General features: G+C 45.3%; 1 protein-coding gene across 2 annotated transcripts in view; it reads left to right on the forward strand.

The window, feature by feature from the left end:
* Positions 1-713: 713 nt before the first annotated feature.
* Positions 714-13,296, forward strand: part of Glra1 (glycine receptor alpha 1) — an 86,878-nt gene continuing 74,295 nt past the window's right edge. The window contains exon 1 of one of the 2 annotated variants that reach the window (XM_034505208.2): positions 714-1,135. In XM_034505208.2, coding sequence (XP_034361099.1) covers positions 1,080-1,135 — 56 coding nt within the window. In that variant the 5' untranslated portion in view covers positions 714-1,079. The remainder of the gene's footprint in view (positions 1,136-13,296) is intronic. The other variant, XM_034505207.2, reaches the window with a different exon arrangement.

The raw sequence follows: 13,296 nt of genomic DNA on the forward strand, positions 1-13,296 counted from the left end.
TTCTGCCGGCACTCCAAGGGTTAAACACAACCCAGAGCCTAACGTGCAATTGGCCGAACCTGGAGAGAAGATATGGTTTTCGCAGCTGCGGGCCAATGAACACCCCGAGTGGGAGGGTTTGAAGCTTCTAAGGAGTTTTTCCCCCCATTTTCCCCTCTCCACCCCCTCCCGTCGGTCCTCGCCCCCACCATCCTCTACGCCTCCAGTTTGTTAAATTAATGCAGTAAGAAAGTCTGAAGATCTGAGGGAGTCTGGCCAGAAGAAGATGGGCAAGCTTAGAAATTCCAGATGCCTCTGAAAGCTTGGGCTCTTGAGCCCTGCTGGGAAGCCATGGACCCCAGCAGCCCCTGAAAGTTGTGGTAGGCTCTCTTGCTCCTGCAGCCCCAAGCAATGGGACACCTTTTCTGCAGGGATCCCAACTTATTCGGCGGGGACCAGAGAACACGGACTGCAAGGCGACAGCGGACAGGAACGGAGGCAGGGGAACGAGATTCCGGGACTCGGTCGCGATGCGCCAGCCTGGCACACTCTCCAACATCTAACTGAAGCCAGCACCGTCACCTGCTCCACCCCCCCCCCCACCCCTAAAACCCCTCGGGCCAGCCCAGGGCCAGAAGGAAGATGCCAGCCGGGTCTAAGGGTCCGAGGCCAGGGCTCTGATCCCCACGGATTTCTTCCTTTCATGGAGCTGGCTATTTCGACAGAAAAACAAGGGTAAAAAAGGAAGAAGAAGACTAAAGAAAAAAAGAAAAGAAAAGAAGAAAATATACCCACCCCCAAACGTGCCTCCCAGCGCCGCAGGGAGCCTCCAGCGAGTTGAGCTTCAGCCGCGCTCTTCCCGCCCGCAGCGGGCTGGACGCTCTCCGTGGTGCTGAACCTGCACGACCGCCGCTGTCCGCGGTACCTTAGCTGCCTGGCTGCAATTCTCCCCCGGCTCTGCCACCTCGTCCCTCTACTCCCTGCCCCCTTAAACATCTGGATTATTTCCCCCAGTGGCGCTCTCTGGCTTCGTAAGTGCCCATCTGAAACATTTTTGCAGCTCCATAACTCGTGGACTTTACAGCACAAGAATCTGGAAGATGTACAGCTTCAACACTCTGCGATTCTACCTTTGGGAGACCATTGTATTTTTCAGGTACGCGATTTTCTGTACTGACCACTATCCTATGGTGCAAAAGGGGTTCAGGAAGAGTAAAGAGGCTGACTCTGCCGCGGCATCATCAATTGGGGAGGGGGTGCTGTGTACTGAAGGCCCTTCCATTCCTCTCCTTCCCCCACCCCCCACCCGCAGGGTGTCTGGCTGGTTCGTTGTAGGTCCCAGACAGTGGCTGCTCCGGCAGCGGTTTTCCTGTTCTTTGCGGTCTGTCTGCCTGCTGCACTCCCCTCAAAACTGCCCCCTCAGCCCCCTAGCCCCTCTGCTCATTACCCTTCACTCGACTGAGGACTTAAGGGGAAGCTTCACGAGTTTTTTAGTTTAATTGGGACTGCATTCTCTCAAACCGCAGTGCTGGAAACCCCGGGTCTCCCGTCTGGGAGCGAAGTGACAACTAGCGGTGACGCGGAAGGTTGCAGTTGGACTGGCTGGACACAAAACAGAGCATTCTGTCTCTCTTTTTGTTGTTTATCTTCGGGGTCAGGGGTTTCTGTAGTTTGGAGCTAGGGGATAACGCAGTTATGGCTTCAGCTTGCAAAGCCCTAACTTAAGTGCAGATTGGGCCTATTTAAGAAGAATAGATACTAGAAAATATTTTCCTTTTAAAACTTTGACTCCATCCTCCCTGATACACGCTTCTTTTCAAACTCTTGCAGCAGACCCTCCGCTACTCCAAAGGGCAGTTCTTATTTATGAATGGATGCCTACCCCTGCTGCCATAACTAAGCTCCCACGCCCACCCACTGACTAATTCTCTGCTTACAGGCTTGGCATTCTTGAGTTAGTCCAAGTGAAAAGTGAAAAATTACATCTTTAGGAAGTATTGAAACAGATAGGCCTTTTGTAAGTGGGCAAATCATGCCATCTTCAGAGGTGGTGATGATAAATTCCATCTATACGAATTGAAAAATATTCTTCCCAGCTCTGCAGAGATCGTTAATCTTCCTCATTCTAGCGTGTCTGCTTCTCATGTCTTACCACTGTGGTGAGTTAATAGGCATTTGAAAAAAAACCCACCCTGCTTGTTCTAAAAACTAAACGGCCACCAAATAAGATCTTCTCTGATAGTAAAACAGAATGTAAGCGTGATTTTATTACACTGCAAAGAGTTGCTGGTTTGACTGATCCATTGGTTGGTGGTATGAGGGAGGCCTTCTCTCCCAAGTGACAGTTTCTGAATTTGACCCTCTTTTTGTGTCTTTTTCCTCTAGAGATGATTAAGAAAAGATGCCCCCTTCCTTCCCAGGGTTACCCACTGCTAAAGCTTTTAATGCCCTCTTAAAATATTCTTTAGCACCCCACTGTCCCAACCACAGCTTAGAATGTAAAGAGCCAAATGTATTTTTAAGTCCAACATTCCAAGGCCTTGTAAGATTTACCTACATCGTGGGGTGGGTGAGGTGGGAGGACTAGAAGAGTCTTGTTTTCCACCCACCCCCATCCCTTTTTTCTTGATGCAATTCTTGATTTTACTCTCCCAGACATGAGCTTTCACCAAAAGGAGACTCGGTCTAAAAGGTCTGCATTGTAATCGCTCAGATAAAGGGTGAGGCTCCGCTGTGTTAATTCCTCAAGTGAACTGGTGGTGGCCCAGCAGAGAGTCTCCCTTCCTCTATATGGGTGAAGGCACATGTAAGCAGCAGCGGGCATGATCGAGAACTCACTGTGCTTATGAGGAAACAAGAGGCATGACTAGAGAGATCTGGATTACGCTGCTGCTGCTGCTGCTGCTGCTGCTGCTGCTGCTGCTGCTGCTGCTGCACTATCAAAGCCAGAGGACGGCTGCCTCATTTCAGGAGTTAATGTTCAGACCCTTTGCAATTTCCCAGAAAGATGAAGCAAAGGGGATCACAAGGGAGTTAACCAAGGAAGACGTCCTTGTTCAAAATGGCATTTGCATCTCTAATTCTTTCATCTTTTAAATTTTAGGTGAGACATACAAAAAAAAAAAAAAAAAAAAAAAAAAAAAACCCTTAGAATTTAGGGTAAACAGAGGCCAGCAGCTTCCTTGCAGGTTGCATGAGAATAACTACTCCTTCTCACCAAGGGACAGGCTTGGAATTGAAACAAGCCAGTGTATATTCCCAGGCCCTTCTTAGATCAAGTGAGACTTGTCACTCACCTGTTTGAGATTGCAGAAAAACATGGGGGTCACCAGGGTGCTACCTAAAGTGCTGCTGCATCGTGTCTGTGAGCAACCAGCAAAGCAACAACATCAACAGCAAAACAAACAAAAACAGCTGAAGTGAGTGGTGTGGAAGCTTCATGTGCTACCAACGCAGGAAGTGAATGGAGACCTTGGAAAGGCAGCTGGGGTCCTAGGAGATGCCATCAATGCAGTGTTTGTTAGCCATGTCCCCACAAATACGTGGAAGCAATTTGGCTAAAGTTCCTGCTTTCACGTTAAACAGCCTAACATTTTAAATTTAATATGTGACACCCTGTGATCTAATAACATAAATTTTGTGTCACTCGGAGATCAGGGCCTTATATCTACATGGGCTAAAACTAATATTCAGTTTTTGATTAATTGCTTAGTACTGGAAACATATTCCTTTTTCAACCCACCTTTAAACCAAAGAAAGCATGGCTTTGATCCCCAGAGCCCTGACAGAGGCTTATAGCAAAGATGAGACTAGTATAACCCCAACAGTTCCTTGCCCCCTAAATAACTCAGACAGACATGGTCTATAAGAATGCTTCTCAGCCCCCGCACTCTTGGCATTTTGATCTTTGTAATTCTTTGTCATGACGTCTGCCCTGTGCATTGTAGCAGTCTGCCTAGTGCCAGTAGCATTTTTCTCCCTGGTTGTGACAACCAAAAATGTCTCAGGACACTGCAAACTACCCCAGGGTACAGTGTGAAGGGACAGGATTTTCCAAGTTTTGAATGACAATAAAAAATAAATAAATTTTTAATCAGCTGTTCCGATGCATTAATCATAATAATGAAAAAGTCGAGTTTGCTTGAGGTAACAACACCTGGTAGAATACATAGCATGTCCCACTGAAATAGAAAGGGATCTAGTTTGAGCTTCAGCAAGGGGTAACTACAGAAAGGCATGAACCAAATCATGGGTGATTTTCCCAGAAGATCACCACTTTTTCCTTATGTACCACTTCCGTTTCCCATCCCAGTAGATGATGCCTTGTGCTGAGGTTTTAGATCCTACGTGTCAGTCCCTTGCTAAGAAAGCTGATCAAAACCTCAAAATGAATATGTTTCTGTCAATTCTAGGATGAGAAAGAACGTGGTAAATACATTGTTTAATATCTCTATCACTGTGGAAAGATAAATGACTACTTTCCTGAGATATGCCCTCTTGGAAAGGTTCCCAAGCTTACCAAGAAGGGCAGACAACCACCTTGATCTTTCTCCCTGGTAACATTTATGTTCTCCCCAAGCCCTTCCCACTGTATTTTGGGATACTGCAGAACAACGTATCTAGAAGTTTCTGAAATGGCCCAAGGACTTTTTCCTAAGAAAATAAGCCTGTGGGGCAAGTCTGCATCAGGGACAGCCAAACTGTCAATCAGCTCACCTGCCCTCTGGAGGCTTAGGAAATCTGGGAAAGAAATGTCATATGTTCATTCCCAACCAGCAGTTTGAACAAGGCCAATACATGGAATTATAGATTTGCACATAACATTTGCATATTTGAGGAATTGGGAAGGACCCACCAGGGACATGTGGGAAATTTATTTCAGGGATGGTCTTATGAAAGGCCGCAGCTAAATGGAGCAAGGGAGAGGGTGGAACAGCTATAGTCCATGGGTTCTGACTTCCAGAGTCAACTCTGCTCTCATTCTGCGGCACAGTCGTAAGAAGGCTCTCCGGTGTGGGGACTCTATTTTCAACTCAGATGGCTAAACCCAACCCTTGTAAGTTCCCTTCAGCCTTTGAGCAACCCATTATCAAAGACAGGGCTTCATTTTCACAAAGGTTCCGGATGAACTGGCCCCAGTGGCTACCCTGCCTTCAACCCTTCATCAGGTATTAACTAATCATGTGATTGTGTTGCATGTCCCATTCAAAACCAGCTACTATGCAGGGACACATGCCATCCCTGCAAAGACAGACCTTTTCTCCTACAGCAGAGGGTCTGCAGTGCTCACCTCCAGGCAGTCTGTGGACAGAGCCTATGACAGCACCACACTGATGTGGTGCCATTAACTTGATTTCCTTCATCAGCTGGCAGAAGCCAATATGATTTCTAAGATGGATGATACTGTCTCCCATAAGCCAGGCTCAAAGGTTCTTCTGCAGGGTTTTAAGTGTGCTTTAGATAGTGCAGCCCCAGCTGCAGCAGACCTAGGATCAGGAATTTAACTATTTCAGTGTGACCTTGAGAAGCCTCTGTGACCCTTCTGGGTCCGACTTTGCTACTTGTAAAATGAAAGGATGCCACCAATTGCACTCTCAGAAATTTTTAGATGTCCCTGTTTGCAATGACCTTCTCCCAATCTTTCCCTGTAATAGTATAGTTAGGGTTAAAGTCATTGAAGCATATCCCAACTATTACAATAAAATAATAATAATAATAATAATAATAATAATAATAATAATAATAATAATAATAATAATAGCTGTTGCAAGCTACTCCCAGCCTCAGAAGTCAGAAAGAGGACGTCAACCAGCTACCTTTCTCTCTGAAGTTTCCCTAAAGTGGACGCAGTGACTGACAAAGATTATGAATGTCTTATAATCTTCCTTGGCCAAGAAACATTCAGAGTGGTGAGATTCTCTACCACTGCCTTATCTGAAAAATGATTTGAGAAAGTCAGATTCTCTTTCTTTCAGTGACTGTTTAACATTTATTCCCCCATCCCCAAAGGTAAAGCCTAATTTTTTGGTTGTTTACTGAACTCATCCTTGACTTATTTGCCCATTGTCACTAGTCAAGAGAACACATAACTGTCAGAAACTGACTGTCACAGCACAAGCAATGTCTCTCACTGAGTTGACCTAAGATGGAACACCGCTAAGGACCAATGGTGTTCCATAGTCAGCCCATAGGGTTTGGGCAGGTGTAAATACAAAACTGGCTATAGTCTCTGAAATGTTTTATGTAGATTCCAAGTCCTCCTTAAGATCGCATGTATCTCTGATGTACCCACGGCCTCTATATTGGGAACCATTCAGTTGATTTAGCCTATGCAACTGCAAGAGAATAGATTTCTTTTTAATGTACACAGAAATTCTGGCTCTCGGGAGCTAAGAACTTTCTGGAATCTCTACTGAGTGGTGCAGGAGCTATCACAGTGGTTATGGAGGTCAGAAAAGGGGACTGGAGTCTACCTGCCAGGAGGACATAGAAATTCACACTTCTATGGATTATGAATTTGTGAGTGATTTCTTGTAAAAGAATAAATAAAATGCAGGTCAGAGACAACCCTAACAATGCTTACACCTCCTCTCATCCTGACTCCTAAATTGCCTCCTAAAATTTTGGACCTCTAAATCAGGCCAAGAACACATACTTGGTGGTGCTTTTCTCATTCTTCAAAATAGATCAGATAATAACTAAATTGGGCAATGAACCTACACTCACAATGTGGCAAAGGATTATTAAAAGGAAACCACCTTAGTTACATAAAAACCTGCATTTAAGGAAGGAAACTGGCTTCAGAATGCACCATAAGGACATAGCAGAAAATTTACCAATCCACAAATAAAGCCACAGGCACCATTTTTGTTTCTGGCACTTACAGCCTCTCTGCCCTGAACTCCAGCTGTCTCCCACAAACCCATCCCCTGTTAAGCCTAACACACAACCAAAGACCCGACAGGGTGCCAGCAACTTCATTGAGAAAACGTTAGAAGGGAACAGTGGCTGGAGGTTAGGAGAGGGGGCTTAGCCACACAGCTCCCAGGCTCTGGAATGTGAGCCCTTAAGAGGGGTGCCTGCGGCACCAAAGCTTTTGAAATGGTGTCTAAAGATCCCTTTGTGGTTTTCTGAAGTTGATATTGTCTGAAGCTAATTCAGCACAATTAGATTACCACTCTCAGCCTTTGAATCCAGCCTGTTCTCTAGGATCTGTTACTAAATGAGTTTACCGTCTTAACGGGGTGCTGCTGGCAATTATGAATCCCAGCCATGAAGTGGGCAACAGTCCTCTCTCCCTCTTGCCTCAGGTATGAAGGAAACCCACAGGACACCCCAGAGGGATCTCATCCTCATAAACTACATCCTCAGAGTTCCCACCCGTTCATTGCTGAGGGTCACACTGTCCCTCCAAGTTAAGGAGTCTGAAGCAGCATGAACTCTGAGCAGATCTCGAAACTGACCTCTCAAAACTAGTTAAGAAAGGCTTGTCAAAGAGACAGATCCCAAGCTTGAGAGGTTCAAGCTTACATAAAGTGTTCTTATTACTAAATAATAACGCATGAAGAGACAACAGCCGATGCTGGAGGTGAAGGAGAGACTTAGGGGATCAATAACCTCACAAGTGCACACAGATCTCCAGACCCTTCAGGTTGTGTGCATATGTAGTTTTGCATATGTCAATCAAACATAATTGAAGATAGTTTTAAAATTTAAACAGTTGGGGGTGGGAAGTGGCTCGGTGGATGGAGTGTTGAATAGAGTCCCTAGTGTCACAAAGTAACTACACTTTAAAAGTAATATCCAGATTCCCCACCAGTCTATGGGGTTAGACTCTCTGGGGATGGAGTCAGAGACCGAATTGCTCACAGAGGCCTTTAAGGTGAAGCTTTTCAAACTTCTGGTGCCCGGCAGGTGCCAAGAGCCTTGCTGGAGATGCCACTTCTGAAGTCTGGGACCTGAGAGTTGATCTTTCTGCCAGCCCTCTCATGACCCAGAGGCTAACACAAATAGAAGGTAGGAGTAGCAAGGCCCTGTGTCACCCCAACTGAGGCCACATGTGGAGGAGCTTTTTCACGTTGCAGATAAAAAACAAAAGATGCAGAAGTTGCTTGCAGTGGACAGGACTCCCTGACCTATCAGTCACACATCATTCCCTAAACGCATTCCCTGTGTGTTGTGTGCAAAGCCTGTGTGCCCTGATGATGCCACGGTGTCTCCCGTCATTCCTTGCAGTTCTGTCTCCCTCTCCTAAACATAAGCACAACTCAAGACAGCTTCTCTCCTGGGCAGCCAGCCCTATCCTGAGATGGCAATGCAGTCTCTGAGTCTTTATGCAGCTCTCAGTCACACACCACAGCCACACACTAAGAGGATGCAGAGAGTGAGAGGCACCCAAAGATGGGAATGGCATCCAGGCCCCAGAGGACTTAGGGCACTGCAATGAGCATCTGTGGGGACCAAGTGAGGGGTGAATCTGATGACAGAAGGGACTCAGGGGAATCGGGTCACTCACCCAGCTTCCTAGGTACCTGATTCACTAGTGGCTTGCTTGGGACTCCCAAAGGTGTGGAAGGCTCTGTACAATCCTACCATTGTTCTGACCCCAGGATCATGTCCTTTCTTCTGCACCCCTTTGACTTACCCACCTTTGCAGAGAGTCTTTTGCTACCTCATACCCATGAGAGTGACTGCTCTGTTCTGTGTGTGTTTATTGCTATGTGTTCCCTTCTGCAACCCTTCCTCCCCAGCTCCAGAGGACTGCGGCAAGCCACCTTGCTCTTGCAGTAGCACCTCAGTTTGCAGAGTAAGCTGCCCAATCACATTAGGAAACAGTTCCAGGACAGTGGTACCTACCTCATGGCATAGCCAAGAAAACTGAAGCTTAGAGGGAAAACGTGGTAAGCCCTTGGGTGATGCAAGAAACCTGGCTGATTGTCACAGGGTAAAGCCAGGTGCTATGATATGTGCCTGTAATCCCAGCACTGGGGACACTGAGAAAGAAGGACATGAGTTCAAAACCACCTGGCCTACATAATGAGCAGGGGTTGGGTTCAACCTTAGGAGAAGAGAATTGGCAATTTCCCATCAGACCTTGGAGATTACAGAGCCTTATTATATATTCTTCTCAAGAGGTAGACATTCTTCCTCTTGTTCTTTTCTTCTTTTTAAAGATTTGTTTATTTTATATATATGAGTACAGTATAGCTGTCTTCAGACACACTGGAAGAAGGCATCCAATCTCATTACAGAAGGTTGTGAGCCACCATGTGGTTGCTGAGACTTGAACTCAGGACCTCTGGAAGATCAATCAATGCTCTTAACTGCTGAGCCATCTCTCCAGCCCCTTTCTCTTGTTCTTAATTACTTTTAAAATGACCATACGTGTTTATTTTGTGCACACATATGTGTGTGCAAATGTATACACACAGGGTATGGAGGTTATAGGGCAGCTTGCAAGAATCTGTTCTCTCCTTTCACCATGTAGATCCCACAGCTCAAACTCAAGTTGTCAGCCTTAGCAGTAAGCACTTTTACCACCTCAGCCATCACACTGGCCCCTCTGAATTATTTTAACCATATAATATGCACCTATCCTCCTTTTTAGACAGTCTTATGCTAGAAAGAAGCCAGATATCTTTGCTTATAACCACAATGACTTGAATCTCTCAAACTCACATTCCTGGGGATTTTGTGGGTACTGAGCTAGAAGTCTTTCCTCTCTACCAGGGATCAAAGAGGAGATACTTATAATCACAGCATTAGAAAGCTGAGGCAGAAGGATTACCATGAATTCAAGGCTAGCCTGGAACTAAATGGTATATAGTATAGGATAATATAATATAGAGTGAGACCCTCTTCTCTTCAGCTCTAAAAGAAGAATAGAAGAAAGGGAGAGACAGAGAGAGAGAGAGAGAGAGAGAGAGAGAGAGAGAGAGAGAGAGATTGAGAGTGCTAAAATTCCTTTTGATAATATGCCCTAAGCCCTTTCAGCTATTTTCTTCCTTGGTCATTTTTTGTTCATACATTACATACATATATACATATCTGTATAAGTATCAAGCTGCATACTCAGTATATCATTATCCACAAAACCACATTGCCTGAGTAACTCTGCTGTTTTGTAAGGTGTCTAGGTGTCTGGAAATCCTCACCTGCTATAACACCACAGTCCCACCTCAATCCTCACTCACTGCAAGATCATCACTGTTATGGGTGTCCCTTTTTTCCTAGCCTCCTCCATATTGCTATGCATTGATGTTGAGTTTTTCCCACCAAAGTCAGTCCTAAATTATGCATCTTTGCAAACATGCATGGCATTTTCCCAGAGAAAGAGGGAATGGGAGAAGAAAGACTCCTCCAGTGCTTGCAAAACACACATTTCACACAGATGGCTGATATTGCCATATGACAATCCTTCCTCAGCCTTCTCTCTGCCATCTCTCATGATGTCCCATCTCAGCCTGGGTAACAACAGCAAGTTAACAAAATCACTAGAATTTATTGAGTGTGTATTGAAGGCTGGGTATGGTGATAGCATCATGTGCCTTGCCTCACAATTCGCACAGGAATCCTAGGATGCAGGTACTATTTAATACAACCCCCCATTTTATAGGTGACAAAACTGAGGCATAAAAATGATTATGTAACTTTCTTAAGTGACAACTAGTACTCTAGAAAGCACTTGGAGGACTGGCGATGTGGCTCAGCTGGTAGAGTACTTGCCTAACACACACAAAGCTCTGGGTTTTATACCTTGCACCCAATAAAACATGGTAATGGTACACACCTGTAATCCAAGTACTTTGGAAGTAGAATCAGAAGAGTCGGGAGTTCAAGTCATCCTTAGCTACAGAGCAAGCTTGAGGCCAGGCTGGTCTACATGATACCTTATTTTAGAGAGAAAGAAACAAACAAAAAGAAAAAGAAAGAGAGAGAGAGAGAGAGAGAGAGAGAGAGAGAGAGAGAGAGAGAGAGAGAGAGAGAAGGAAGGAAGGAAGGAAGGAAGGAAGGAAGGAAGGAAGGAAGAGAGAAAGAGAAGAAGGTAGGGAAAAGAAAGGGGAAGGAAGGAGAGAGGAAGGAGAGAAGAGGGAAAGGAGGGAAGACAGCAGGAGGAGAAAAAGAGATGGAGAGTTGAGGGGAAGGAATATGAGGGGAGGGGAAGAGAGAGGAGAGGAGGAAAGAAGAGGGGAGATAAGGGAAGGGGAGGAGAGAGGAGACAGAGAAGGAAGGACACTACCTTTGATCCCACACTTCACCAGGCTGGAGTCAGGAGACATTGAAGCAGATGAGGAAGATGGATGAAACAAGTTCTGTTACTCAAAAGAATCAAGAGCCAATTCCTTGCAGGCATGTATAGATGGTAACAGTGTCCTTGACTTGTACACACACGTGAGTTTTCAACCTTCATCCCTTCCACAGGAGAGATGCTGCCTACCCTCCAGCCCCACATGCAGGGCTAAAACCACAGTTCTTTCTGAGAGTGTGGATGCTTTCTCCCACCGCACCTTTTCTTCTTTGTCCCCAAATCATCTGAGTGTAAGAGCTACCTAGATGATGGCAGCAGGTTCTTGATCGAGAGCCCAAGCAGGGCAGCAAACACTCTAGCCTGGAAAAGAATAGCAAGAACTATTGGTCCCCTGTTTAAAGACCAACAACCTGTGCAGCCACATAGTATACCTCCATCATGGAGGATCAAGTATCCTTAGTGTGCCCTTAACTTCTGGATGTGAGTTTGGAGAGGAAACCCGCCTCAGGTGCTGTCCACCTTACCATATGCCTCCTCATTTGGCTGCCAGAAAACAGAGCCAACAGTCTCCTCAGAACCTCTCTAGACCAGGAGGCTGGGTGACCAGGTGTCACAAGTGGCTGGGACAAGGCACAGGGAATGCACATGAATGAAGGCAGCCCTCCTGAGTCACGTTGGCTCTACCACCTGTTCTTAGCATTTCTTTAAGCAACACAGAGACATCCCCCATGTGCCTATAGCAGGCCAGAAGTGGAAGAAAAATAATCAATACACACCAAGTCTCTGCCAATCAACTTTTGAAACAGCCCTGCTGCTGGGTTTCTTTATCTTTTTCTGTTATAAACATTATAATTTGTTTTCGTTAAGCAACCTAAGAAAGAATGTTGAGGACCAAAGTACACAGGAATCTTATTCCCTCGGATGAATCATGTAACAGTTTGATATCCATCCTTTCAGATTATTTTTGTATAACAACAGTCATCAAAATGTTAGTACATTTGTGCCTGGCTTTATTCTCAGCGCTGAATATAGGTAAGCCTGTGGGCTCCTCAGAGCTATGCTGTTAATCCAAACCTGTTATTCATCACTCAAAACAGCTCCGAGTTGGAATGCGGCTGTTCAGATCCTGTTTTCCTTATCGAGGGATCTTGGCTACTTCTCAGTCTTTCTCTATCTCAAGTTTCTTGTCTCTGAGGGGCTGGAGAATATTGCTCAGTTAGTCTACTTGATATCAAGAAGCTCTGGTTTTGACCTCAGCACTGCACAAGCTTGACCTTGTAGACAACGCTTGTCATCCCAGCACTCAAGAAGTGGAGGCATAAAGGCCAAGAGTTCAAAGTCATCCTGGGTTACATGACAAGTTCCAGGCCAGACTGAGCTACATGAGACTCTGTCTCAAAAACTATCTTAATAGCTAGGAATAGTGACAGAAGTCCACTTTAAACACTTTTAATTCTTTTATGTAGAAGAATATAAGCCCTCAACATACAGTAACTCCCTCCACACCTGAGATCCTACCCATACCTCAAGATCCAACTCCAGCTTCCCTTTCTTCATTGGCATCCCCTGGTTAACTACTATCCCTACCGCCAACTGAGCATGAAATTACCTTTCAAACGTCCCTGAAAAACTGTCTGGAGAAATGGCTTAGCCATTAAAAAGAACACACTCAAGCCTGGAGCTAGTGGCACCTGACTTTAATCCCTGCATTAGAAAGCAAAGGCAGGTGAATCTCAGGGAGTCAAGGCCAACCTGGTATATACAGAGTTTTTCAGGACTACACAGAGAAACCCTATCTTGAAAAAACAAACCAAACACACACACACACACACACACACACACACACACACACACACACACACACACAAAGAAGAGCACACACTACTCTTCCAAAGGACCTGAGTTCGAATCCTGACACCCTCATCAAGGGTTTCATAACAATCTGTAACTCCAGTTCCAAGGTAATCTGACATGTTGACCTCTGTAGGCAGCCCAACATACAGTGACACATACACTTAATCCAAAATAATGAAAGTCAAAAATAAAAATATTTTTAAGTCCTTGAAAAT

Source organism: Arvicanthis niloticus, chromosome 6, assembly GCF_011762505.2.
Source record: "Arvicanthis niloticus isolate mArvNil1 chromosome 6, mArvNil1.pat.X, whole genome shotgun sequence".
Taxonomy (NCBI): domain Eukaryota; kingdom Metazoa; phylum Chordata; class Mammalia; order Rodentia; family Muridae; genus Arvicanthis; species Arvicanthis niloticus.